Raw genomic sequence first — 27,009 nt, 5'->3', positions numbered from 1 at the left:
GGTTGTCACACAGAGGAGGGCCAGGATCTCTTCTCGATCCTCCCAGAGTGCAGGACACGGAATAACGGGCTCAAGTTAAAGGAAGCCAGATTCCAGCTGGACATCAGAAAAAACTTCCTGACTGTTAGAGCAGTGCGACGGTGGAATCAGTTACCTAGGGAGGTTGTGGGCTCTCCCACACTTGAGGCATTCAAGAGGCAGCTGGACAACCATCTGTCAGGGATGCTTTAGGGTGGATTCCTGCATTGAGCAGGGGGTTGGACTAGATGGCCTTGTAGGCCCCTTCCAACTCTGCTATTCTATGATTCTATGATTCTATGATTCCCCCTTTAATTTTTTTTCTTAAAAAGGCTTCGCCGAGGTGTGGAGCCTGGTCCCTGCAGCTACGTCATATAGTTCACCAGCCACCACTCCGAAGCTACCCTGGGGCAAAGCTCCTGTGTAGACGAGCTCTCAGTCTAGCAGCCTACTTCTAAAGAATATGTTGTGAAACGGTTCCCATTCGTGTAAATAGGATTTACTTCTGCACAACTAACTATGTTTAGGATAATTACCTTTTGGAATGAGAATGCATTTCATCCTGTTACTAGATATGGTTACACTTAGGGATACTAAGAGCCAAACTCACTCTTAGGGATACTAAGAGCCAAACTCCTTAGGGGTTTTCATTTTATTAAGAGAAAACAGATTTTTGGCTCGGTTTCAAAACAGTCTTTAAACTGCAATTCAATACAACCTCAACTATATTTTATAGTATGTGCAATCCATCATGAAACTGATCTGTTTGTTTCTACAGGTTGGTTTAAGAAATATATAATAATTTTCCCCCTTGTTGAAAGAACTAATCAAAAACTTTAAGATTTGAAAAAGAAAAGAAAAGACAAATAAACCAGAGATTTAAAACCAACAAAAAGAGAAAATAGGGGGAAAATTAATCCTATAACCACCGGAAGGAAAATCAGCTGTGCAGATTTCTCCCTCTTTCAGTTGCTTGTCAGATCTGACAAAGACCAGTAACTTAGGCGAAGGAGTTAAAAAATTAAAGGCAATTGATTAAGATGGCAACTAGAGAAACCATCCAAGTCATGAGCAATTTTTGCCACTTACATTGCTGCTTCTGCTATTTAAGTAACACCACCCGTATGCAAAGCACTGACATGCTTTACGTTCTACAGTGGTTCAATAAGACACGGAAATGGTGGAAAGGTCTATGGGAGAAAGACCTTTCTCAACCGACCGCTCTTTAATGGGTAAACGCCCAGCCCACAGGGAGGTTCTGGGGGCATGGACTATTTAATCTCAGCTGTCATCCATCATATCTTCAACTATATTAGGCAAACAGCCAATCAGCTACTCCAAAAGCCTGGAATACACACAAAAATACAGTAAGAACTTTATTAGGGCCTTTCTGTGAACCGCCCAGAGAGCTTTGGCTATTGGGTGGTATAAAAATGAAATAAATAAATAAACCCCGGTTTGCCCCAGCTTGAATTCTGACCTCCTCTTGGCTCATCTGGGCATAATGGGAGGGGCAGCGTAGAGTGGATCTAGCAAGGCAGTTATTGGACTTTTGTACATGAGGCATTTATCGTGTGCTCATCATTCCCCAATCATGGTTGTGACCCTCCAGTTTCACTTCTGTTTAGCTAGCCTATTCTGCAAGGTGTTGTTGTTTTTTTGAACAGGAAAAATGAGGCATTTAATAGTGAAAGCAAAAGGAACTGCTTTTTTCACTTGTGTATTTGCATTATTCTGGTATGTCACAGTGCCCCCTAGAAGTTATGTAGCAGAAAAGTAGGAAAGGAAATGCTCCTAATTTAGTGTTCGGTTTTCAACTCTGCGATGAGACTGAAAGTACATATAGCAGATTAACAGCCAATTACCAGCCTCATGCAGAAAAGGTCATTATCAATTATTTCACCTTACCCTTTGGCCTTGGTTTCCATCCCGCCCTGGCGACCCAGATGATCCTGGGACACCCTGCATAAAAAACAAAGCAAGGAAGATAACATATTTCAAAACATGCATTAATAATAATAACAATAGTTTAAACCATTTAGCAAGGCAGTGCGGTGTAGCGGTTAAGGTGTTGGACTGGGAGTCAGTGATCTGGGTTCTAGTCCCCACATGGCGATGGAAAACCACTGGGTGACTTTGGGCTAGTTGCAGACCCTCAGCCCAACCTACTTCACAAGGTTGTTGTTGGATAAAATGAAGATAAGGTGGATTATTTATAACCCGCCTTCAAAAGGCGGGTTATAAATGCAATAAATAAATAAATAAATAAAATCACTATACTTTTGTATTTATCTATTTAAAACATTTCTGCATCACCCTTCAATTAAGAATTTGCAGAGTGGTTTGCAATAGCCTATATAAAACAAGATAAAGGACAATAAAACAGCAATCAGAAACAGCGCAGTCCTAATAACCAGATCCACCAGCTTGGCAGGGGGTGTTAGGAAGGATGGAGGCACTCCACTGGTGCCCTAGCAGTGCAGTTCTCTGCAGGTGGTAACAAGCATAAGGCCTAGAAATGGAGCATTCCGGGGCTGGGCTAGGTGAGAGTAAGCTTTGGATCCCCTGCACCCAAAACCACTTCATTACTCTGAATCAGACCCCTCAGTCATGCTAGCCTGGGGCTGGCAAATTTATTTTCCCCCATTGTCTCAAATGGGGAAGGGTTCTTATAATAAGAAGTCTGGTAAAACTGCTGACACATGCATTCCACCCTACCTGGATTCACTCCTCCCCAACCCTACTTAGGATTGGATGTTAACACAGTTAACAACACAGTTCTGAAGTATCCGGTGCTTGACCAAGTGGTGGAAATTCCATATTTAAATACATCTAGAAAGCATATTAGATCAACACAGTAGTTACCTGTAGGCCAGAACGGCCAGTTTCTCCCTTTTCTCCTTTTTCACCAGTTGTTCCCTGATGGTAAATGATCACAGAGGTAAACATATCAGCTAGTGGTCTACTGTTTGTTCCCCCTACACAATTTCATTCATCAAAAAAAAAATTCAAATTAGTTAACAACATATTTATTTCTGGAGAGAAAAGGCCCTTGAGTAAGCTATAAACATGAGGCACGATTTAGCCAAACTTAATTAAGATGTCCCACTGATTTCATTTTTTTAAATCTCATTTTTCTGAAGGCTTTAAAAAGGTGGAGAAAAATAGAATGGAACGATCTTGCTGATGTCCTGCCAGAATGCATCTTTGACATCTTCCTTTTGTGAAGAAAGTAGGACTAGGAAGGAAACTTACGTGTGAACCCAGAACTATGAGTAAACCACGGTTTGTTAACCACAAACAACCAGAAAAAGGATCCATGGTTTGTTGTTGGGTTGTGAACTTTGGGTTGTTTAAACCGTGGACTGTAATAATTACCTGTGAACCCAGAACTGTGGGTTGTTCACGGGTTATTTTGTCAGGCTACAAGCAAAAGCAAGCAAAAAACCTCAGTTGCTCTACATGTCAGTGCCTCAGTGCTGCAAAGGCATGTGGGATACAGGGAGGAAGTGGGTGAAAGAAGAGGGAAACAACCAACCCAAGGATTGAGAAAAGAAACCACAATTGTTCAATTAAATAGTCTGCCAGACAAACCCTGGGTAGGGAAACAAACCATGGGTTAAATAAAATGTGGGTTAGCATTATGTCAAACTAACAGGAAGAAGGGCATCAATAAAGTCAAGAAGCACAAGCCTTCTCTGCCCACTATAATTTGAGCATCATTTTTACAACTCAAGTCTCAAACAAGCTTTAACGATTGTGGTGTAAATGTAAGAACCTAAGAAGAGTCCTGGTGGATCAAACCCAAGACCTATCTATTCCAGGGCATCTTGTTTTCCACAGTGGCCAACCAGACATTTCTGGGAAATGGGGCACTAGACTTCCCCAGTGACTGATATTCAGAAGCTGCAGCTGATGTCTGTCCACAATAAATATTTAAATAAAAGAAACCTACCGGGAGTCCTTGGATGGAAAGTCCACTGGGGCCCTGGGGCCCAGGGGGGCCTTGAGGACCAGGAACGCCAATTTCACCACGAGGGCCATCTGGTCCCTGGAATGGAAAAGGCCATCACAATCCCGATAGGACTGAGCCCTATGGTATGTATTAACATGATTGAGGAAGCTTAAGAAAAAGGCTTCTTTGCAAAGGCCTGATTCAAGAATACAAACAATAGGGGTGAATTTTGAATAAGTCCTGTGGATTTACACCCAAGAGAAATACATTCCATAGAAATCCCAGCAGTTTTTAGCAACTTTCCTTTCAGTCCCATAACATTTTTCTTCTTCTTCCAAAACGGCTTTTCCACAAATAATAACCATTGTTGGGAAAAGACAATTAAATCAATAGTAGAAACAAGTCATATCTCGGTGAGTCAAGGGGAAAATTCCTATGGATCTGGATTGTGCCTATTAGGTATTTACACAGGAAGCAGCAGCATAACCAATTACCTTTGGACCATGATCACCACGGTTACCCTTTGGACCTCGGAGACCGGGACCACCCTGCAAAAGACATTTAGCATTAAAAAGAAGAAGAAGAGGATCTGCAATACAATATTGCAGTGTATTATTTTTATCTCCTAATAGGACTTCTCCTATGCAAGGTTTTAGCCAGCAATACCCTCTTGCAGAATACTCTGTTCCATTCCAACCAACACACCCACTCTCAACTCTGTTTCCTTTTCCAACTGACACGGAACGTTCTATATTTATTAAGAATGCTCAATCCTCAATAGTTGGGGGGGGGGATGTTAAAGATCTGTTGTACTTCTGAAGACCTTGGGATTCCCCTAAATATGCTGATATCTCCCCACTTGCTTACATGCACCAGCTGAGCTCATTAGCAGAAGGAGTGATTATTACATCCCCAATGGTGCTGTTCTTCTTTGTTTGAGAAAATAAGCACTGATCTTGCTTATTAACTGATTAAGGAAAGCATTGCTTGATAAAAAGCCTCAACGAAGGATGTCAGGAAATCTGCTAAAAGTTTAATGCCCCTTTACACTGGAAGCAAAATCACTCAATTAGTAAACGAGGAATTGAGCAGCGAGCTGCAGAGTTCAGTCTTATCATGGGAACACTGGGAAAAACTTTTGCATCGCCACCACATGCATGTCCTGCCATGCATAAGATATGTTTGTATTGGCAGATTGTTTCCTTTTGGGAGTGCATGAAGGACGCCCATACTATCTGTATCAAATGTCTGAGTGACACTGAGATTTATTCTGCAGGGAATCTCTTGCCTTCCTTAACTCTCTGTCTTTAAAACCAGTCTTCAAAATCAATTACACTTTAGCATGACAGTGACCTTGCCTTCATGGCACCGCTCTGCCGCCAAATCCCACAGTATTGTTGGGCAGCGAGTAATCTTCACAGGAGGAGGCAGCACGGACTTTCCGATGGCCATTCAGTTCACTGGGCTCGCCCCACTTGCCTGGCTTCTGGAAACCAATTGGAAGTCAGCTTCTACCAGGGAAAGCCACCGGTGTGATGTCAGAGCGAGATCAGATGGCAGAAGAGCCATGGTGACCTCACTCCGCCAGGAAAAGTCAGGGTAAGTCCCTGTCTTTCCCAGTGCACAGCTTCATAGGAAAGCCCCGCTGTGGCTGCGAGGTGGCTGCTGCATCATATAACTGACACAGTGCCACAGCACAGCCTTTAACACATATAGACAGCCCCCAAGAAACAGAACTTGGGAAGGGACTATTCAGATGGAGGCTCCAAGTCAAGGCATTTGTTGTTCACTTCTATAAGGAAAAGTAAAGTACTCCAGCAAGGAACACTGTGACAGTATAGGGAAAATCAGCTCTTGACTCTGAATACTGGGGCTTTCAGTTCTCACAAACAGGGATTCTGTGGGCCAAATTGGACTTAATTACATCTTCTTTTTTCATTTTTAAAGCCTCCAGCATGGGTAAGGTGTAATTTTGCAAACAAACAAAAAACAAAAAGCAGGTGGGGGAAGAAGGATTAAACCCACAATGACAGAACACTGTGGTCTCAATCCAAATTAGGGCCACACATGCTTAGACAGAGATAAATAAAACTAGCACACATAGCTCTACCATGTGTGCTAGACAGAACACTTAGTTAGGCTTTGTGTGTGTCAGGAGTGGGGTATGTGGCTATGCACAACATTTCTGTGTGTGCAGTGTCCAAAAAAATGCACGTAACTCTTCCCCCTGTCTCCTGAGTCCTTGCAATAGACAGGTTTTCCTGCCATAATGCCATGTATTTGTGAGTTATTATAGTAGAACTATAATATAATTCTTGCATGACTTCTGCAAGTTTTGTGATTGTAACATCTGCATAGATTTGTGGCTTTCTCCCAACAGATACTAAAAACATAAGGATCAGTAATTTTGTGGGTCTTGTTTTCCTTTCAGACCAGCATTTCCTGGCTCACACATCTCCTTGCCTGAAAAGAATGGTTTGCTTCTAATCAATGTGTGTGGGTGTTTTTAACATTGGAATTTTTCTCTTCTTTCTACTATGTTCCGATGTGTTCTGTCTTTTTTCACGGTTTTGTTTAATGCCTTGAATAAAACTAACGCCAACCTTCGACGAAATAAAACTCCCAAGTCACAGTTGTTTTCTGTCTAAACTGAAACATGACAAGGCATTAGACTTCTCCAGCCAGTCTGGATTATTTGGAGGGGATTAATGAGATATTTTATCCAATGACGTATTGTGGCACGATTCCCATGGGATTCTCCTTAAACTTGTCTTATCGGTAGATTTAAGACTTTTTAGACATTTCAAGTATGAGAGCTCTATGGCACAAGCACGCCAACAAACAAAAGTACCAACCTGCACCGAATTACACATTCTTGTCCCATATCAGGCGATGCATATTCATAGTGAAAACTCTGATCTCATATATACAAATAAGGCTTTTCTATGAGTTATGCCAGATGGAGCCTCAGAAGCGTTTTCCTCTATCAACGCTGAAAATCAGAGAGCTCCACTTGTGCACCTGGGACCACGTTAGTGGATTGCAGCATTTGTGTTCGGATTGTTGTGAGCATCAACTGCTAAACGGTGCAAGGTTGTGATACGTTATTACACCCACGTTACGAACTAAGCCTGGAAATTATACAAGAGATTGCGGCGCCTACCATGAGCAAATAGGGAATCGTAGAAAACTGTCAAGTAGCACAGAAAAAGGCAACAGCATGGCATGGCATGAGGCAGGAGAAGCGATAACTAAACTACACGCCATCTTAAAAGGCACTTCACCAGACCCTTGAGTCATCCCATTTTATCTTCATGCTGACCGAGTAAAGTAATTTAGGCTGCAAGAGAGTAATTGACTGCTCAAGATCATAAGAACATTATATTATTATTATCATTATCATTATTATCATCATCATCATTTATATACTGCCCCATAGCGGAAGCTCTCTGGTCGGTTTACAAAAGAACATAAGAAGAACCATATTAGATCAGACCGGGGGCCCATCTGGTCCAGCATGCTCTTCACACAGTGGCCAACCAGCTGCCTGTTGGAAACCGACAAGTAGCACATGAGTGCATCAGCACTCCGCCACCCATGTCCTCCAACAACTTTGCACTCTTATCCACTACATCAAAACTCTAATGGAACAAAATGAAAGTAACTGAGCATATGTGCATATTTGCGGAACATTCATAGCAACACCTAGGAAAGGAGAACTTACATGGTGAGGCATATGAGTATAACACATTATAGGAGGTAAAGGAGCAAGCATGAGGATTGGATCAAGACTTAGTCAAAGGCTGTGTCTACATTAACAGAAAAAAACCCCGCAGTCTTACCAGGGTTTCTTCTTCTGGAGCCTTTTCGCATTTACAATCTTTTCCTGGTCACCCAACTGAATTCCTAATGTCCCTATTACTTCAGAACTCAGACAAGTCAATCACCAACCAAGTGGCCAAGTTTTTGAACTTGGCCATTTCTATTAGATCCTCTATGATTACTTGTCTTTTTAATAGCTAAATGTACGCTCAGTCCTTTTGTATGTAACTTTTGCTGGAATGGTCTATTGACTGCAATAAAATTGTTGTTGTTGTTGACAGGCTCCTTTAGATGATGATCATGTTATTTTTAATTGAAAACTTCCCCTCTCGGCAGTGCTATTATGTTCAATGAAACAGCCTCATCTAGTGGTGGAATTTTAGCACTATGCCAGGTTTACACACCGGGGACATCCTGTGATTATTTTAAATGCTGCATTATCTCAGGGTTTTTTTTTAAAGCAAGATTATTGGGGTAAAGTGCAGGATATATCCTGGAGGTTGACAGTGTCATGTAAAGGACCCACAAGCTTCCGTAAGAGGTCAATCATTAGCATACAATAAATAGCTCATGTAGAGAAGCTCATAGAGCAGAGAAGAAGTGAAAATAAATGGGATTTAAGTTAGTAATGAGGACGCTAAGTCCCAATGATTTCAATGGGTCTGTTCTAAGTGCTCATGCACTCATGGGACTCACCACTCAACAGGGCTTTGGCGCTTCTAAAAATGAGTGTAAACTCTTGTTTCTGGATTGGGGCAGGTCAGTGGAGATCACAGAAGGGAGCTCTGCTATCCTGTCCTGATCCAGAAATGAGTGTTTCTGCTCATTTCAAGGGTTATTTTTGGATCAACCAAAGCCCTGTTGTACAAGTGGTGGGTCCTACAAACACTACAGAACCAGCAGAGGGACTGCGGAGCTTGGGGACTGAACCAGTGCATAAAGTGGGGCCCTGGATGGTCAAACATGAATAAGGTCTTACTGGTGGTCCAGGTGGTCCATGAGCTCCCTTGCTGACTTCAGAACAGGAGCAAGAATGAGGAAGGGCAGGGCAGCTTTCTTCATCTCTCTAGTGAGAAAAAGAAGTTCACATCATGTTCAGTATATTCCAAATTAGGCAAATTTAGACTAGGCCTATTCTACATTAACCTTTTGGGGACAACTCTAAATATAATTTTAATTACATGTCATAAAAATGTAAGCTTTAAAGGGGAATCTTACCAAAGCTGGAAGTTCACAGCATTTATCTCTATTGGCCCATGAAGTGGTACAAACGATATCAAACATCTGCAACTGGAACTGTTTTTAAAAACATAAAAATAAAGTAAAATGCAGTTGCTATTCAGGATATCAGTGAAGGAGAATCACTCCAAAGGAGAAAAGTATCCCCATAGATATTTGATTAGTGCAATGAGTTTGCCTTGATGCAAACTCACCATCTGCTGTTTAAACAAGGGAGTTAATAGAGCCAGAGGACCTACTTCAGTGCCATATTTTTTATTTTGGCAGGAAGGCAGGGAATAAATCAAATAAAAATCAATCAAAAATCAACCAATACTTTGAAGTATTTAATGGTCAGTGGTCATGTTGCCAGGCACATCTTTTGTTGGGGAAATCATAAGTAAATAGCCCAGGAAAGGGTGAGAAACCAAGCAAAATACACAAGTAAGAAGAACCTGTTAAATAGCAGTGGCACTTGGCAACAATTCATGGATTAATTTATCCACAAATTGCAGGGATGCACACTGCTCATGAGTTGCTTCATTTCCTGCGACAACCTATGAATACAACATTGCTAGGTTGTTTCCGTGATGTCTGAACCCTGTCACTTGGGGCTGCTCATGTGTTACACAACGACAAGTTAACCAATGGTTTGCTTTGGGATTAACTAGGGGTTGCTTAACCCAGCCCGGCCATTTTTCTCCACTCTCGGCTCTGACAATGGAAATGAATTGGGAACAGAGAAAAGTAAATTACCTAGCAAATTGCTTTATTACATTTATGCTGAAATCGGCTGATTTTTTGATATGATGTGGGTTGCTCCTCCTGATTCCAGTTGAGTTACTGAATAAATGTTTCTTTATTTCTTGAGCTTTTACTCCTAGATGTTTACATATAGGCCTTAGCTAGACCTAAGGTTTATCCCGGGATCGTCCCAGGGTCATCCCTGTTCATGTAAATGACACACAGGATATCCCGGGAGCAGGCAGGGACGACTCCGGGACGATCCCAGGATAAACCTTAGTTCTAGCTAAGGCCTTAGTTTCACATGGCCATGATTCTGAACTAAATGCAGCCACATAACTCTGCAAGTGACTGGACTAAACCCCAATAAAACTAAAATGCAAAACATCTTTACTGAACAAAAAACCCAGCTGAGGCATGTTAAGGACTGCACTGTAGATGCAGAAAATGTATTGTCTTAATTTAGATCCCTAGGGAAGACATAGGGAAGGCAAAGCAACTTTCCCAACTGGCTCCAGGCAGGTGTGCCGGGAGAGGCATCCTTAAAAAGAGCTTCCTAATTTATAATCAAGGTGCCATTCTAGGGATCTATGCAAAGGGGTTTTCTCTCTCTCTCTCTCTCTTCGCAAATCATGCAAACATGTCCCATTTCTGTTTGAATGAACTGGGGGGGGGGGGAAAGGTTATTATTTATTTATTTATTTATTTATTTATTTATTTATTTATTTATTTATATAGCACCATTAATGCACATGGTGCTGTACAGAGTAAAACAATAAATAGCAAGATCCTGCCGCATAGGCTTACATTCTAATAAAATCATAATAAAGCAATAAGGAGGGGAAGAGAATGCACCAAACAGGCAGTATAAAAGTTAAAAACAAAAAGAGGAGTGATCCAAAATGAAGTGATTTACAGAGAATTTTTGAAGCAAGCTCAAAAATAGCTGGTTTTCTCATCCCTTTGCAGCCAGATGTAATTAAGGATTTGTTCCTCCCTCTCCAGTACTGGCATGCCTCTCAGTAGTCTGAGCAAAAAAGGACACGTTGAAAATGGACGTGTTAAGATGGAGGAAGCAGGAGGAGGAAGGATTTGAATTGGCAATCAAAAACACCCCCTGGAGACAAGACACACCCCTTTCTTTCATCAGCAATTCCGCCCCTTGAAAACACACCCACAGAACACCGGATTCAAAACGAGGGATGAAAGTACATGTTGCAGTTTGAGCGATGTGCTTTCGTATGACCAGAAGAACCGTACTTTCTGCGCACCAAAATATTGCACTTCTTTTGGCTAAGAAGCGCAATTAAGGCAGGATGCATGGGAGTGCTTCACAATAAAAGCAGATTATAAACTGGAAAACTTCAGAATCCTTTGCACGCAATTCAGTGATGGCACAGTATAACGCTGGTGTGATAAAGCTCTAAATCTATGCCTGGCTCAGGTATGGCTCCATTGTTTTCAGGAAGCCCATGAGCACAGCGGGTGGTTTCGCCTGGACTATAGGATAACATTCAAACTTGGGTTCCTCAAAGATACATCACGTCTAAATAATAGCACAGGCCTTGTTAAAATGCCATGCGATAAAGCTGTCACTTATGCAACTGAGAGTGCACAAGGGAGCTATGCCTTGAAATGCATGCTTGCAGACTTGCATAACCGCTGACCAATTCACTTGAAGGCAACCTACATTTTTCTGTGGGTGTACAGTTCGCTAAATCACTTATCATCATTCATAAAGTTCTGACTTCCCCAACAAAAGCCGTCATTGCTTTCCTTTCCTTCATACAAAAGCACCCTTTAACTGCAACCTTTTATAAATTCGTCTTTTGTCTTCCCTTGCTGGAATGTGGTCACAAAGGTTGCTCTGTTCAATTGTCTTGGAAGGCCTGATGTATTCCTCTCCATGTTTAAGCCTGAGGCCTCAAAGCCCTTTTTTTTTGTCCAAAGAAACATACTTTTTGGGTGTGTGTGTGTGTGTAAATATTCTTGACAAGCCAAACAGCTGGAAGCAGTACATTTTAGTTTGAGCTTCAGTCCTAGTAGATTTAAGGGAGCTGTTTTGGACAAAAGGGTTTGAAGAAGATGAGGTGACTGTCCAACTTTGAACTTTATCCAATTCTTTTCCTCTATTATTCTCTTATTTGCTTATCTATTGACCAGATCTCCCCTGGATGCAATAAACATTGCTCCTGAAGACATTTTCCCTTTCAAAAAGACAGTGAGGATAAGAGGAGGCTTGGGCCAAGAACACGCCGATGGTACCAGGGCTCAGAACGTAATCCTGTTGCCCTGCCCAGCCCTGCTGCTGACATCAGGGGCCCCATCCGGCACTGCTGCTTGTGGCCACTACCAGTCATTCCCCCATTCCCCTAGACCCATTTATTTACCCAATGTCGGCACTTTCAGACGGGATGGAACTCTTTAAGATAGTGGGTGGCCACTATCTGAAACCCCCAGGATGCCACACGTGACCCTTATGTACTGAATTTCGGGAAGAAAGACGGCCGCCACCCAGGACAGAAGAGAGCCAAATGTAGCCCTCGGAGGCAAAAAAAAGGTTGCTTATCCCTGCAGTAAATGTGCAGAGATCTTCAGATCAATCTAGGCCTTTACCTGAACAATTATCAGTTTTGGCTGCTTCCCTACCTGATCCACCTTATTCTAAGCATGTTTCTATTGTTCGCATCTCTACCTGCTCAAATGCTGTGTTTTCCCTCAAGCCACTGATTCCAGGGACTTGAGGCTTCTGTTTCTCACTCTGCTTCCCTCTGCAAGAATGCCTGTTTTTTAAAAAAATTCCTCCTCCTAGTCTTTTGAGAGAAACAAGTGAGAAACCGCTAAGCAGCCCTAAATCAGACGTGCAGTAAGCAGCACATGAAAGGGAAAAAATAGAGATAAACCTTTGCACAGATAGTTACAAAACTAACCTAGAGCCACCCAACATTTAGCAAATGACAATGGCCATGGCTAGACCAGGCCTATATCTCGGGATTGTCCTGGGATCATCCCTGTGCATCCAAATGACACACAGGGGATCCCGGAAGCAGGCAGGGACAACCCCTCCATTTGCCTGGGATAATCCTTTGGTCTAGCTAAGGCCAATGCTGCCCATACTGGCCCTGCTAAACCACTGCTTTGCTGTTTGAGCTAGGGATCTAAACTTGGTGGGCTGAATCAGCGAAAATTCTCCATCTGCAACCACCCTAAGAAAAAGAATTGAAAGGGATGAGCTGGTAGAGACCACTCTGGTTTCCAGTACAGAGACAGATGAATCCTCACAACTACATCAGGCCCATAGGATGTCTTAAGCAAAAGGGAAAAAAGAAAAACAACAAAAAAGTAGCATAATAAGAACCAGCTTGGGGATGATGGTAGTTGTAGTCCAACACAATCTGGAAGGCACTAAGCTGGAGAAGGCTGCCCCAAGCTGTTTCACTTACTGGTGCAGAGTTGTCCCTTGGTCCTCTTGATCGAACCATTCTCCCCAGCACTTCTATCCCATCAGAAGTAATATTGCCTGCTGCACTGATCATCTTCTCACTCACTTGTTTGCAGTCAATCACCACTTTGGCAGTAGTTTTGCTGATGACAACATGCAACTGGAGGAGGATAGTGAGGGTTTTAATATACAAGAAAGGATTCCAGGAAGGAGCTATTTGTGTTGCGAAAAGCATTTTTTTTTTTTAATATCAGCGATAGATGCATTAATATTTTCTCAAGGTTTTGTATTCAAAGAAGGCTGGCTGAAATTGTAAGATGTAAATATAAATAAAAATAGCCAGCAATGTTTGGGGATATATGTCGGTATCTGGCAGGAACTTAGACTAGGGGCTTGAATGTAACATTTTTAGAGCGAGGTCAACCTTGAAGAGCCCTCACAACAGCCAGACTCTATATATCTGTATATACAGTATCCAGACTGAGGTGGGGATGGCAGACAGTTGTGCATATTTAAAGCAGACGACATTAGCATACGGTGACGGAACTCTGGTTTAAGGAATTTATCTACCTTCTATCCTGACTGTTGTGAAATTATTCAGTTAATGAAGGCTGAAGAATAACTATCTGAGCTGTAAAAAGCACCATTTCCCTCAGAAACAAAGCAGAAGTTCAAAAGATCAGTTCTTTGTCTTTTTACACAACCACATTCTTTTCCCAGAATGTTCCAGCCAAACTCACCTTATGGAAGCTTCCATAAAATATTTTTTTTATATCAGGTCCTTCAAAAGTAACTGTCTGGAATTCACCTTTGTAGTCATAATTGAAGAAAGTCAAGGTTTTGCCACCGTCTGTACAGTGTGAGAGAAAACATGTTTCAAAGCAATGTCTGTTGTGTACAACCTTTTATAAATATTATAAATAAATACTACATAAAACACAAATAGCATAAAAGATTGTGGAACAGTGTGCAGGATAAAAGTTCTAGGCTTCTTTGAGAGCGAAAATTATGACTTCCTTATAGTCTCTTTGATCATGAAATGAAAAGGCAGAATATAATCAAACCAACCAAAGTACACAGAGGCACAAAATACATACTGTCCAAAATAACTCCAACCAGGGGCTCATATTCTTCATTTAGAATCTCCCAGAGGGCAAATGGTTCCTCGGGTGTTTCAGGGAGTATACGAAAGAGGAAGGTAATGGTGTAGTCTGAAGGAAGCCCCTCTGGGTGTAAATATCTGTACAAGGAAAAGAATAGTCCAGAAACTAATGTTACCACAGTGAGTAAGGTTCTGAGGGCACCACCAAAGCACAGACACGGGAGCGGGGGAGAGAGAGAGAGAGAGAGAGCAATCGATCTGCATTCTTCTAAAGTCAGTACTTCTGTACTCAACTGGAAAAAAAACAGCACTATTTTCAAATTACTTTGAAATGTATTTCTTTATAGTTAGATTTGTTTCTCATTTTTGTGATTTATACTTTTGTCAGCTACTCTGTATTTGATTTTATTACAGGAAGGGGGATATAAGTGTTGAAGTAAGTAAATATAAATCAGCACAGAAAGTATCTGGAAGGTCAGAGAGGAAGATGTTGGTTACGTTCACAGAAATGTGGTTACCTGCATTTTACTGAGTAATCAGAGGACCAGGCTATGATTACGGTCAGTGATGCTAGCAATAACAACAGAACTACATCTGTATACGAGTTGAAAGAAGGTAATTTCTGGATCAGTTAAAATGAACAGCATGCGCTGCTACCAATGAAGAAAGTGCAATCTCTCTATCAGGCTTACTGGCAGGGTGGGGAGAGGGTTTAGGCAGAAGCAGGGGATCAGGGCACATAGGAGTGGGCATAATTCAGGCCTTGGGGGAGTGCATATGGCTCCCAGAACACAGGTTGTGCACCCCTGCCTTAAACAGCACCAGCTGCTTGACCACTCCTAGGCCTCACTATTATTTTCTCTTGCTCCTTTAGTTCCATCCATAACTGCAGGATTGCACAAATCTCAAAATCCTAAAGGTTGCACTGAAGCACCTGCCTCCATATGACAATCTTTGCCAACCTGACGCTTGTCAGGTTCCGTTTCTCTGTTTTATTTAGGACGGCCTTTTCTGCTGTGACACCCCGACTGTGGAATGAGTTCCCTAGAGAGGTTCGTCTGACACCTACGTTGTACTCTTTCTGACGCCAGGTGAAGACCTTTTTATTTTCCCAGTATTTTAGCAATTTACTATCCTAGGGACTGTCTTCACAGCGCCGAGTTGGTGCCGCCATTCCCCCAAACCCTGTGGTTTCACTTACCTGGGGTGGCGTTGGGTAATCCCCATGCCAAAGAGGGAATGTGGGGTTTTTGGTGGTCATCCAGGTACTGGAGCTGCCCCCCCCCCCCCCGGCCCTCTTCCTGATTTCCGGTGACTAATTGCCAGTCGCCTACGGCTAGGACCATCTCATGGATTGGCCACGGTGCAAGATCAGGTATCACTTCCACCAAAGAAAACGGGGTAAGTCCCCAACTTTTTTCTGCACAGTTTGATTTATTTATTTATTTATTTATTTATTTATTTATTTATTTATTTTATTACATTTATATACCGCCCCCCAGCCGAAGCTCTCTGGGCGGTTTACAACAATTATTTATTTATTTATTTATTTATTTATTTATTGCATTTCTATACCGCCCAATAGCCGGAGCTCTCTGGGCGGTTCACAAAAATTAAAATTAAAAAAAAAATAGTAAACATTAAAAGTATACAAAATTTTAAAAAAACATAAAAACAGTATAAAAACAACAACAGTATCCATTTAAAACAACAATTCTGGGGTCCATTAAAACAAACTTAACGTTATTAAATGCTGTTAAAATGACTGGGAGAAGAGAAAGGTCTTGACCTGGCGCCAAAAAGATAACAACGTTGGCGCCAGGCGAGCCTCATCGGGGAGATCATTCCACAGTCGGGGGACAACCACTGAGAAGGCCCTCTCCCTTGTTGCCATCCTCCGAGCTTCCCTCGGAGTAGGCACTCGGAGGAGGACCTTAGATGTTGAGCGCAGTGTACGGGTAGGTTCATGTCGGGAGAGGCGTTCCATCAGGTATTGTGGTCCCAAGCCATGTAGGGCTTTATAGGTTAAAACCAGCACCTTGAATTGGGCTCGGAAACATATAGGCAGTTTTGCAGGGAAGCTGACGCAAGGCAGATTCACAGCCACCGTAGGGCTTTGGGGATGTACAGACAGCCCCCTAGTCTTTTAACTCCACTCTTTTAAATCTGCATTTTAAACCTATATTTTAAATTTCTGCATTGCAGCTCAGTTTTATTCTGATTGTACTTTTGTATTGTGGTTTTATATTGTGGTTTTAATCTCTCATGGTGTATTTTATGCTGTGCTTGTGCTTTAACTTTTGTGAACCGTCCAGAGAGCTTTGGCTTATTGGGTGGTATAGAAATGAAATAAATAAACAAAAGTTGGCAAAAACATGTTTATTTAAAAAGGCCCTTTTGGCTGAATATTTCCCCATGATTTTTAACGTTCCCCTAGATTTAGACTGTAATCCATGGACATTGTTATTGATTTTGATATACTATGTCAGTAGTGTTCTTATTTTATTATTGTTCTTATTAGGAATGGAGAATGCTATTTGACTTTTTGTGTATTATATAATGTTTGCTGACTTGTTATCCACCCTGAGCTCCTTTTGGAAACAAAGTGAGATATAAGTTTTAAAAACAAAGAAAATAAACCAGCGAGTACAAAGGTACCACCAATAAAAGACCGTAATCAGCTGGCTCATAGCCAGAAGGTGATTGGTAAAACTAATTTACTGCATATAGAAAATGTCGTTTCTTCCTGTATAATATTGCCAGGATTCGACCATTTTTGTCTGTCTCTTCTGCCAAGACTCTCGTTCAAGCACTGGTTATCTCTCGGTTGGACTACTGCAACCTTCTTCTCACTGGCCTTCCTTCGTCTCACATTAGTCCGCTGGTCTCTGTCCACCACTCTGCCGCCAAGATCATCTTCTTGGCCCGCCGCTCTGACCATGTTACTCCACTTCTGAAATCTCTTCATTGGCTTCCAATTCACTCCAGAATCCAATATAAACTTCTCCTGTTGACCTTCAAAGCTTTTCACGGTCTAGCTCCTGCCTACCTCTCTTCTCATCTCACACTATTGCCCCGCTCGTGCTCTCCGCTCCTCTGATGCCATGCTTCTCGCCTGCCCAAGGACCTCTACTTCCCTTACTCGGCTTCATCCTTTTTTTTCTGCTGCCCCTTACGCCTGGAACGCTCTTCCAGAACACTTGAGAACTACAAACTCAATCACAGCTTTTAAAACTCAGCTAAAAACTTTTCTTTTCCCTATAGCTTTTAAATATTGAGTTTGTTCTGACTCTATACTGTTTAGCTTCACCCTACCCGGTGCCTGTTTACACTTCCTTGTGCCTGTTTGCATTCTCTTTCCCTCCTTATTGTTTACTACAACTTTATTAGATTGTAAGCCTATGCGGCAGGGTCTTGCTATTTACTGTGTAATCTGTACAGCACCATGTACATTGATGGTGCTATATAAATAAATAATAATAATAATAATAAATACTCAACTCTGCTACTACAAAGCACAATTATGCTATCACTGGCCTTATTCCAAGGCTGTTTTTAATTAAAAAGCCTGCAGTATTTTCAGTTTTAGATACAATATTCTATTTCTCTCCTGCATCTTTAATTAAATGACCTGGAGGCGTGGTTACATTAGGCTTGTTTTTTCTTGTTAAGCCATTCTGAAGCTATAGGGAGAAGAGTAGTTAATGGCAAGTGTTAAGACACTTCCATAAACCTTTGCAATTCTATTTTTGCTGTAATTTCATACATCTTGAAAGTAGCATGCAAAATGTCTAACCACACTGCAGCCATCAAACGTGATCCTGTGGGACAATTTCATCTCTTCAGCACTACTCCAGCGGAAGTGGTTTGGGAGAATTGCCAAAAAGAGATGCATAAAGCCTATGCGGAACAGAAGTCTATGATATCCTAATAAAATTTCATTTCCTCTTCCAATTACTTGACTGAGACCAACCAATGAGTTACCATGAGTGTTATCAACTTGGGGCGCAATCCAAGATTAAGACTGATTGAAGTGGATGGGATATCAAGCCTGGTTAATGACATGTTGAATTCTACCTGTCGCAATCCGAGTAGCATTTCCTGATGTTTGGTTTAACTTGGACATGTTATGTAACTAAAACTAGGACTCAGAATCTGAACTTCTCTGTAACCAAGCTGCACACATAATCAAGGATGGCATATACTCAGCAGTTGTCATTTGTTCTCACATGAATGAAACAGTGGAGTAACCTGCTCTTAGCCCAAAGGCTTGGAGGGGAGATATCATGTTTTAAAAACACACAAACAGATTAAAGGTATACAATAGAAAAACCTATCTTGCAAAAAATAAAATAAAATAAACTTCTTACTGGTTTAAAGTCCTATCAAATGCCACTCTTCTTTTATTTATTTATTTATTTATTTTTGAATTTATATCCCAACTTTTTTCCTGTAAGGAACCCAAGGCGGCATACATAATCCTCCTCCTCCTCCTCTCCATTTTATCCTCACAACAATAACCCTGTGAGGTAGGTTGGGCTGAGAGTCTGTGACTGTCCCAAAGTCACCCAGTGGGTTTCCATGGCCAAGTGAGGACTAGAACCTGGATCTCCTGACTCCCAGTCCAACACATTAGCCACTACACCACACTGGCTCCCCTCCAGTCAGTATTCCTTTCATGTCTTGTCCTTGTATTGTAAACCATAGAGGCAGAGACCTACCTGTCTGATGAATATATCATAGAATCATAGAATAGCAGAGATGGAAGGGGCCTGCAAGGCCATCGAGTCCAACCCCCTGCTCAATGCAGGAATCCACCCTAAAGCATCCCTGACAGATAGTTGTCCAGCTGCCTCTTGAATGCCTCTAGTGTGGGAGAGCCCACAACCTCCCTAGGTAACTGATTCCATTATCGTACTGCTCTAACAGTCAGGAAGTTTTTTCTGATGTCCAGCTGGAATTTGGCTTCCTTTAACTTGAGCCCATTATTCCGTGTCCTGCACTCTGGGAGGATCGAGAAGAGATCCTGGCCCTCCTCTGTGTGACAACCTTTTAAGTATTTGAAGAGTGCTATCCTATCTCCCTTCAATCTTCTCTTCTCCAGGCTAAACATGCCGAGTTCTTTCAGTCTCTCTTCATAGGGCTTTGTTTCCAGACCCCTGATCATCCTGGTTGCCCTCCTCTGAACACGCTCCAGTTTGTCTGCATCCTTCTTGAATTGTGGAGCCTAGAACTGGACGCAATACTCTAGATGAGGCCTAACCACGCCGAATAGAAAGGAACCAGTACCTCACGTGATTTGGAAGCTATACTTCTATTAATGCAGCCCAAAATATGAAGCTGCCTTATACCAAGGCAGATAGTGGTCACGTTCACACACAATAGTAACCCAGGATTCTGGAGAATCTTGGCTTATTGGGAACAAGCTGTTCTGGCTCCTCCTGTTAGCATCACCAGCTAAACCAGAGGTAGCCAACTTACCGCTAAAATTTGGTGCCAGTGGTAAAAAAGAAAAGAAAAGAAAAAGCAGCGATTTGACTCTAAAATAAGGCGCACACACTTGTTTGGAAGCAAAATGGCAAATGGGGAGTTTGCCACCCTCAGCCACCACACTGTTGAATTTCAATAGTAGATTTCACTGAATTTCATTCAGCAGCTGCTGCTGCAAAAATACCAGGGCTTAACAATCCAGAAATGGTTTATTTAGCAAGTTGTCTGAACCTGAGCTGCTGGTTTGTTGCTGCCAAACAAGCCAGGATTCGCAAGTTAATAACAAACCCTGGTTTCTGATCCTAGCTTAAATTGAGTATTGTCAACTCTGAGTAGCAGTGGCTCTCCCAAGAAATTGGCAAGACATTTCAACCATTTAGAATCAGGAAAGCTGGGAAAAACCAAACAAGTAGTGACTAGGGGGAATTTGGCCCCAGGCTTTATGTTCTGCACCCCTGAGCTACCCTCTGTCAACCATCTGTCAGGGATGCTTTGAGGTGGATTCCTGCACTGAGCAGAGGGTTGGACTCGATGGCCTTATAGGCCCCTTCCAACTCTATTATTCTACGATTCTATGATTCTACCCCTACTTCTGAACTGATCATTTGAGGAGGGATATGGTGAAACAAGGCACCAGGGATAACATCCTAAAGGCAGCTGGCTTCACAAACTCAGTCAGGGAAGTTCAAAATACGATGTCACAGCAGAATAGATTGTTTGATATCTAAAATATTTTTTTTTTTATAAAGAACTGTGAATTTGAACATAAACTTGAAACAAATGTAAAAGGTTAGTATTGTCGCCATTGTTTCATCCAAACAATGGCAATTAGAAAAGAATTGTGTGAGAGGGGTGCTGGGAGGTCTCTTCAGACAAAACCTAGGAGGAATTTTGGAGGAATGCAAGAAAATTTCAAGAGGGTCAATTAACTTCATCAGAGCGGTTATGTGCATTCCTAGCTGTCACTGGAATTTGGAGGTGGGGAGGGTGGAGATTTGTGAACCGCCCAGGGAGCTTCGACTATTGGGCGGTATAAAAATGCAATAAATAAATAAATAAATAAATAAAATTTCCTTAGCTGACACAAAACAGTTTAAGAAAGACTAGCAAAATTTCATACAATCCTAGAAATGGGAGGATGCTACCCAAGGATTACTGCAGCGCTGAGCTGTAGCAACGTCCTGCAGGACAACCTCCAGCCAATAAGGTTCCATGCCTGCCCATTTCTAAATTATAACTACTACACTGAGCATGTAGCCTCCTTTTGTAAGTAGGTGGCCTTTGCACAACTAGAGAAAATTCTATTTAGCTGAAGGGAAAAATTAGAGGTCTATTGCTTACACATTGTGATCTGACTTGTTCTGCTATACATAAACCTGGCTTCAGTTTGGAAAACAACATGGCGTGTACTTTAGCTTTTCATTCTTCCAGTACCTAGTGCCACGTTACAAACTCTGCACTCCACGCCTTGCATTTTGCTAATCACTACAATTTGCAGAATCCACATATGGATTGAGTTAGCTTTATCTCCCCACTTAACAGCATGCTGCCTTTCCAGGCAATATCTTGCTCCTGGACCCACTTTCTCTGAAACGCAAAATGCTTCTCTTTCGTCTTTTCAGCACTCAGTCTTCCTGCCAGAGTAGGATATATGATGATGGATTTAAATGAATAAGTTTTTTTTTTTAAAAAAAGCATAAGTTTGGCCAAGGTAAAGATTAATACTGGTAACATTCCAGAGGCAGTGTAGGAAAGTCTTAAGTACAGGAGAGCTGCTTACTGTAAATGTTTGGAGGGAAGAGTCTGCCCATGACTTCTTCTTGGGAAGCAAGTTAAATCTTGGTTCAAGAATATTGCAATACTACCATGAGATGCCCTCAATAATATGTCTCCTGGAGGCAAAGGCTATCAATAGCTACAAAGGCTAATCAATAGCTACTAGCCCTGATGGTTGTGTGCTATCTCCAGTATTCGAGGCAGTAAGCCTGTGTGCATCAGTTGCTGGGGAACATGGGTGGGAGGGTGCTGTTGCACCATGTCCTGCTTGTTCATCCCTGGCCAATGGCTGGTTGGCCACTGTGTGAACAGAGTGCTGGACTAGATGGACCCTTGGTCTGATCCAGCGTGACACTTCTTATGTTCTTAACAGCACTACTCAGAGACCTACCAGCCATCTCCCTGCCAAACAAATGAATGGCTGGAGGCAGGAATATGATGTCTGGAGGACTAAGTAAGTTCCTTCTCCCCAACAGCGAGAGGGATGGTGCTTGCCAAGCAGATTTTGGGATTGGGACTTCTACTGCCTATGTAAGCAGGGCGAGGGGGTGTCTCTATGCTCTATTAATCCTAGAGTGGCTGCACAGTGGTGCTATGTTGCTTATATGACACAGCCACCAACTCCCAGCCACTTCGGGCTGCGCTTTTTCTTGCTGCGCTTTTTCGCAGTGTCCTTTTACCGCGATCTTTTTAGTTGCTCCGAGGTCACCAGTCAGTTAGTGGTGGCCTTGACTTGGGTGAGGCCAGTGGTGTCAGGGGCAGATGTAAGTCCAGGGTTAACACGCAAACACTCACCACAAAACTAATAAAACGGGCCGGGGAAGGGGGGGGAGAGAAAGGATCTGATTCCTAGAAGGAAGGAATAAGAAAGTTTGGAGGGTGGGTGGGGGGCAAAGAGAAGTTAGGCGATGTGGTGCAAGCTGGTGTTTGCTCCTGTGTCATTGTTTAACTTTGCCTGCTTCTTCCCTTCCCAGCCCTCCAATCGCACGGTTCTTTCTTCTGCACCCCAATCTTGCTCCCTTCTTGCAACTCTCTCTCTCTCTCTTTCTTGTCTCCTGTGTTCCCTCCTGCCGTCTAAATCTATCATTCCCTCCTCACAGCATCGCTGCTGCGGGGTTTTGAGGGAACCAGCTATAAAGCGGCGACATCTAGAAACCCTCCAGGGATGATGAATTTGGACGGCGAATCCACCCCATGCACCAACCTTTTGCACTGCAATGATGCAATGATGGCCCCTCATTGGATTGCGTTCAGAGGTTGTAAAACTTGAAAACATTGAGGATACAAGTAAATGTGCTGCCATGCTCCCAATTTCCTGAACTGCAGGGAAAAGTAAGGTGCTTTATTTTTCCTGTTGGCTTCAGTGCTTCATCCACAGGATGCCTGGGCCTGCACTAAAAGGCTTCACCTTTTAGCCCCGGAGCCCTGCCAGATCCAGGGGAAGGGAGCAAGGCCGAATGTCACACCTTGCTACATACGGCTGCTTCTACTTCAGCCAAACTGAAGATGTGCAACATAGATGTAAGAATACAATGCTTTTTATGTACTGTTGGACATTTGATTGAAATGCAGTGGCATGTGGGACAGGACTCAAAAAGCCAGCCTCCATTTATTCAAATATTACATTTTAATGTGGAAAGGCACCCAATGAATTTCTAGGGGTGTTTCCAGGCAAGGCTCGTATTGTGCAATTCCCTCCCTCATTCACAGAATTTTATGGGGGGGGGGGTCGGTCCATTTGCAACCCTCCTGTATCTTCCCACTGCTTTTTCTTTTTTTTCTTTTCACTATAAAATCTGTCAAGAAGGAAAAGATGGAATAACTGCACAATAATAAAATAAATATTAATAAAATAATATTTTGTCAATGTTAGGAGCCCTCCATCTGGCACTCATTGCCTAGTCCTCTGACAAGACATGTATCCATTCCTAGAGCTCATTATAGGTACGGATGATATATTTTCAAAGACTTAGAGGAGACTCCATACAGCCATCATTGCCAAAGCACCAATATTGCTCCTGTGAGTGATTTCATGCTGCCATCTCCTTGCCCTACCAGGAGTTCAGGAAGGGCATATAGAGTGGTTTAGTTTGCACCGGTTTATTGTTCATCAGGCTGTGCAAATCCTCAAGTGCAGACATACGGTTGTATCATAGACTTTGAAGGTTAAACCAGAGGCATGAGGGCCAGCCTTCCCATGAAGCAAGGCGAAGCCTCAGGCAATCTCCTGTGACATCCCCTCCCATGCCTAGCGCTGAGAAATTATCCCTCAAAGCCAGGCAATTCAGCTTGGCAGGGCTCACTGAAGATGCTACTGGCTACACAGCTCAGTGATAAAGGTAAGAGGACAGGAGGGGTGATGTGGAAAAGGTAAGGGGTGGGGGAATATGAGAAGGAGAAGGGGTGGGGCGGGGGCACAATGCAGGCAGGGAAAGGAGGTGGGGAAGTGCAACATGGTAAAGGAAAGGAGGGATGCGAGATGGGGAGAGGGTGGGAGGGGCATGATATGGTAAAGAGCCAGTGTGGTGTAGCGGCTAAGGTGTTGGACTGGGAGTCGGGAGATCTGGGTTCTAGTCCCCACTCGGCCATGGAAACCCGCTGGGTGACTTTGGGCCAGTCACAGACTCCAAGCCCAACCTACCTCACAGGGTGGTTGTTGTGAGGATAAAATGGAGAGGAGGAGGGTTATGTACGCCGTCTCGTGTTCCTTGGATGAATAAAGGCAGGATATAAATGCAATAAATAAATAAATATAAGGAAGGTGAGGGCGACATGGCAGCAGGAAAAAGAAAAGAGGAGCACAGCATGGAAAAGGAAGGGGAAGGGGCTGGTGGTGGAGGGGGCTGGCACAGTGGCAGGTATGCTCTCTCTGCTCAGAGGGCAGGGGCTGATCCACACCAAGCAGGTTATAACACTTTTAAAACGGTATGAAAACTGTATATGTAATGTGCCCTGGGCCTGAACAGTTGTTGTAACCATTATAAACCGTTGTAAGCAGTAGTGTAGATCCTGCCCAGAAGAGCTTGCTCCGGGGCTGCTGAGGCTGACGTTTAGCCTAGTGAGATACCTGTGCATGATCATGTGATGGGCCCCTCCAACTGGCAGGTAATATTAGGCCTCTGGACTGACCATGCTGACCAGGCATTATTAAAAACGTTTTTATATCCACAGGTGAAGACACTGCCCTATATTGTTTATAATTGTGAGGGACTTGGATTGCAAAATGTGTGTGTGTGTATATACAAGCCTTGTTATTCTCTTATACATCTTTTCAACATACTAGATCATTTTTATGTACTCGACCACTGAGGAAGACTTCAGACAGAAATGTGTTTGGCTTTGCTTTGCACTGGTTACCCCTGGTATTATTGGATATTACGGTGCAACCATTTTTGTATTTTCTTCCACTGTCTTTTAAAGTATAGATAAAATGGTATTATCAGATATTTCTGTATATTCTTTTTAACTTTACGATTTTGCCTATCCCAATTGTTTTATTGCTATTTAGTTCAAGGTTGGGATACATTTCTTGTTTTGCTTGGCCAGGTATTCGTTCTAGGAGCCTGGCCTCCTCCTGCCCTTGTAGTGCCTGCTCCAGCTATTACAGCTGAAATGTAACTTTAGCTCTTTCTCCAACTTAAGCCCTGAACTCCAGCAAATGACCTAGAGAACCTAGGTTGGGGAATATACACTCTGTGTCTGGATTTAGCAACAGATGTCCGTAGCCTTGGCTTGGCACTAATGCCTCAATAACTTAAAGGCTTTATCACCACAGTCTTGAGTACTGAAGCCTGTGTTTAAAACTTCACTTTCTGATACCTTTCCTCACAAGACGAATAGCACTTTTTTCTCATTAAATAGTCTCACAACTCCAAAAGGGCAGTAATATTTATTGCATTTGCATTTATTTATATATCCCACCTTTTTCCTCCAAGGAACCTAAGCTGGCATATATAATCCTCCTCCTCTCCATTTTATCCTCACAGCAACAACCCTGTGAGGTAGGTTGGGCTGAGAGTCTGTGACTGGCCCAAAGTCACCCAGTGGGTTTCCATGGCTGAGTGGGGACTAGAACCCGGATCTCCCGACTCCCAGTACAACACTTTAGCCACTACACCACACCACATACCTTCTGCACAAACACACACACGTAACAATAAATCATAGCTTAGCTCTATGCAAATGAGTCCCAGGCCTATGCGTTCCCCCCTCCTCACTCCCCCTTCAGCATGGCTGCGAGGGGGAGAGCAGAAGCATTCAGTAATTTTTCAGCTAACCACAGTTTGTCATTTCATCTGCTCTGGAACAAACTGTGGATAGTTTAAATCAGGCGTGAACAGAAGGTAGATCACCAAATATTTTGGACTTCAACTCCTAGAAACAAAGAACTCCCCTGTTAAAACAGCTCCACTGGCTTCCAGTCTGTTTCCGGGCACAATTCAAAGTGCTGGTTATGATCTATAAAGCCCTATATGGCTTGGGTCCAGGTTATTTGAAAGACCGTATTCTCCCTTATGAGCCTGCCCGTGCTTTGAGATCTTCTGGAGAAGCCCTTCTTTCAGTCCCACCATCTTCACAGGCGCGCTTGGTGGGAACATGGGAGAGGGCCTTCTCGGTGGCTGCTCCAGTGCTTTGGAACTCTCTTCCCGGGGAAGCAAGACTTGGGGGGATCTACACTACTGCTTTTAAAGCGCTTTAAAGCACTTTGAAAACGTTTTGAAGCCTGTATATGCAGTGTGTCCAGGGCCCCAACAGTTGTCAAAACTGTTATAAAGCACTTTAAAGCAGTAGTGTAGATTCCCCCTGGCTCCCTCCTTGATGGGCTTTCGGAAGCAGGCGAAAACTTGGGGCCTTCCTAGACGAGGCCTTAGCGCGCTTTGTGGGCCGGTTTCCCTGCTGTGCGTCCAGATGACGCACAGGGGAATCCGGCGCCAGGCTGCACTGAGGCCTTCTCTCAAGCGCCATAAGCGAAGTCGCTTATGGCGCACCTTTTTCACAGCCCCGGCCTCAGGTCTAGGAAGGTCCGTGGCTTTTTGCGGCTACTCGCTTACTCGCGAGTAGCCGCGAAAAGCCACGGACCTGGCACAGCACTCATACGAGCGCTGTGCCCATCATGCCAGGGGGTGGTGATCCGGGGGGGGGGAGATGGGGGAGGGAAGGCCGGACCAGCAGGAGAGGGGATGGCGGAGGGCAACGAACGGGAGACGGCGAGGGGATGGCAGAGGGCGACGACCAGTAGATGGTGAGGGGGGGCGGAGGGCGACGACCGGGAGATGGCATGGGGATGGCAGAGGGCGACGACCGGGAGATGGTGAGGGGGGGCGGAGGGCGATGACCGGGAGACGGCGAGGGGATGGCAGAGGGCAACGACCGGGAGACGGCGAGGGAGGGCGGATGGGGGGGCCTTAAATAAAAAAAACCCTTACCTTCTCCGGCGGCTTC

At 43.3% G+C, this 27,009-nt stretch overlaps 1 protein-coding gene across 1 annotated transcript in view; it reads right to left on the bottom strand.

The window, feature by feature from the left end:
• Window positions 1-27,009, bottom strand: part of COL14A1 (collagen type XIV alpha 1 chain) — a 134,786-nt gene that overhangs the window by 31,335 nt on the left and 76,442 nt on the right. The window contains exons 31-39 of the mRNA XM_063131328.1: window positions 14,297-14,439; window positions 13,940-14,049; window positions 13,201-13,359; window positions 9,014-9,091; window positions 8,775-8,861; window positions 4,468-4,521; window positions 3,974-4,069; window positions 2,884-2,937; window positions 1,927-1,980 (exon numbers count right to left, since the gene is read on the bottom strand). Of these exons, the coding sequence (XP_062987398.1) occupies window positions 1,927-1,980; window positions 2,884-2,937; window positions 3,974-4,069; window positions 4,468-4,521; window positions 8,775-8,861; window positions 9,014-9,091; window positions 13,201-13,359; window positions 13,940-14,049; window positions 14,297-14,439 (835 nt within the window). The remainder of the gene's footprint in view (window positions 1-1,926; window positions 1,981-2,883; window positions 2,938-3,973; window positions 4,070-4,467; window positions 4,522-8,774; window positions 8,862-9,013; window positions 9,092-13,200; window positions 13,360-13,939; window positions 14,050-14,296; window positions 14,440-27,009) is intronic.

This window comes from Elgaria multicarinata, chromosome 7 (genome assembly GCF_023053635.1).
Source record: "Elgaria multicarinata webbii isolate HBS135686 ecotype San Diego chromosome 7, rElgMul1.1.pri, whole genome shotgun sequence".
NCBI lineage: Eukaryota > Metazoa > Chordata > Lepidosauria > Squamata > Anguidae > Elgaria > Elgaria multicarinata.
The sequence above is the reverse complement of the archived record's forward strand: the minus strand, read 5'-3'. Positions and strand labels throughout refer to the sequence as shown.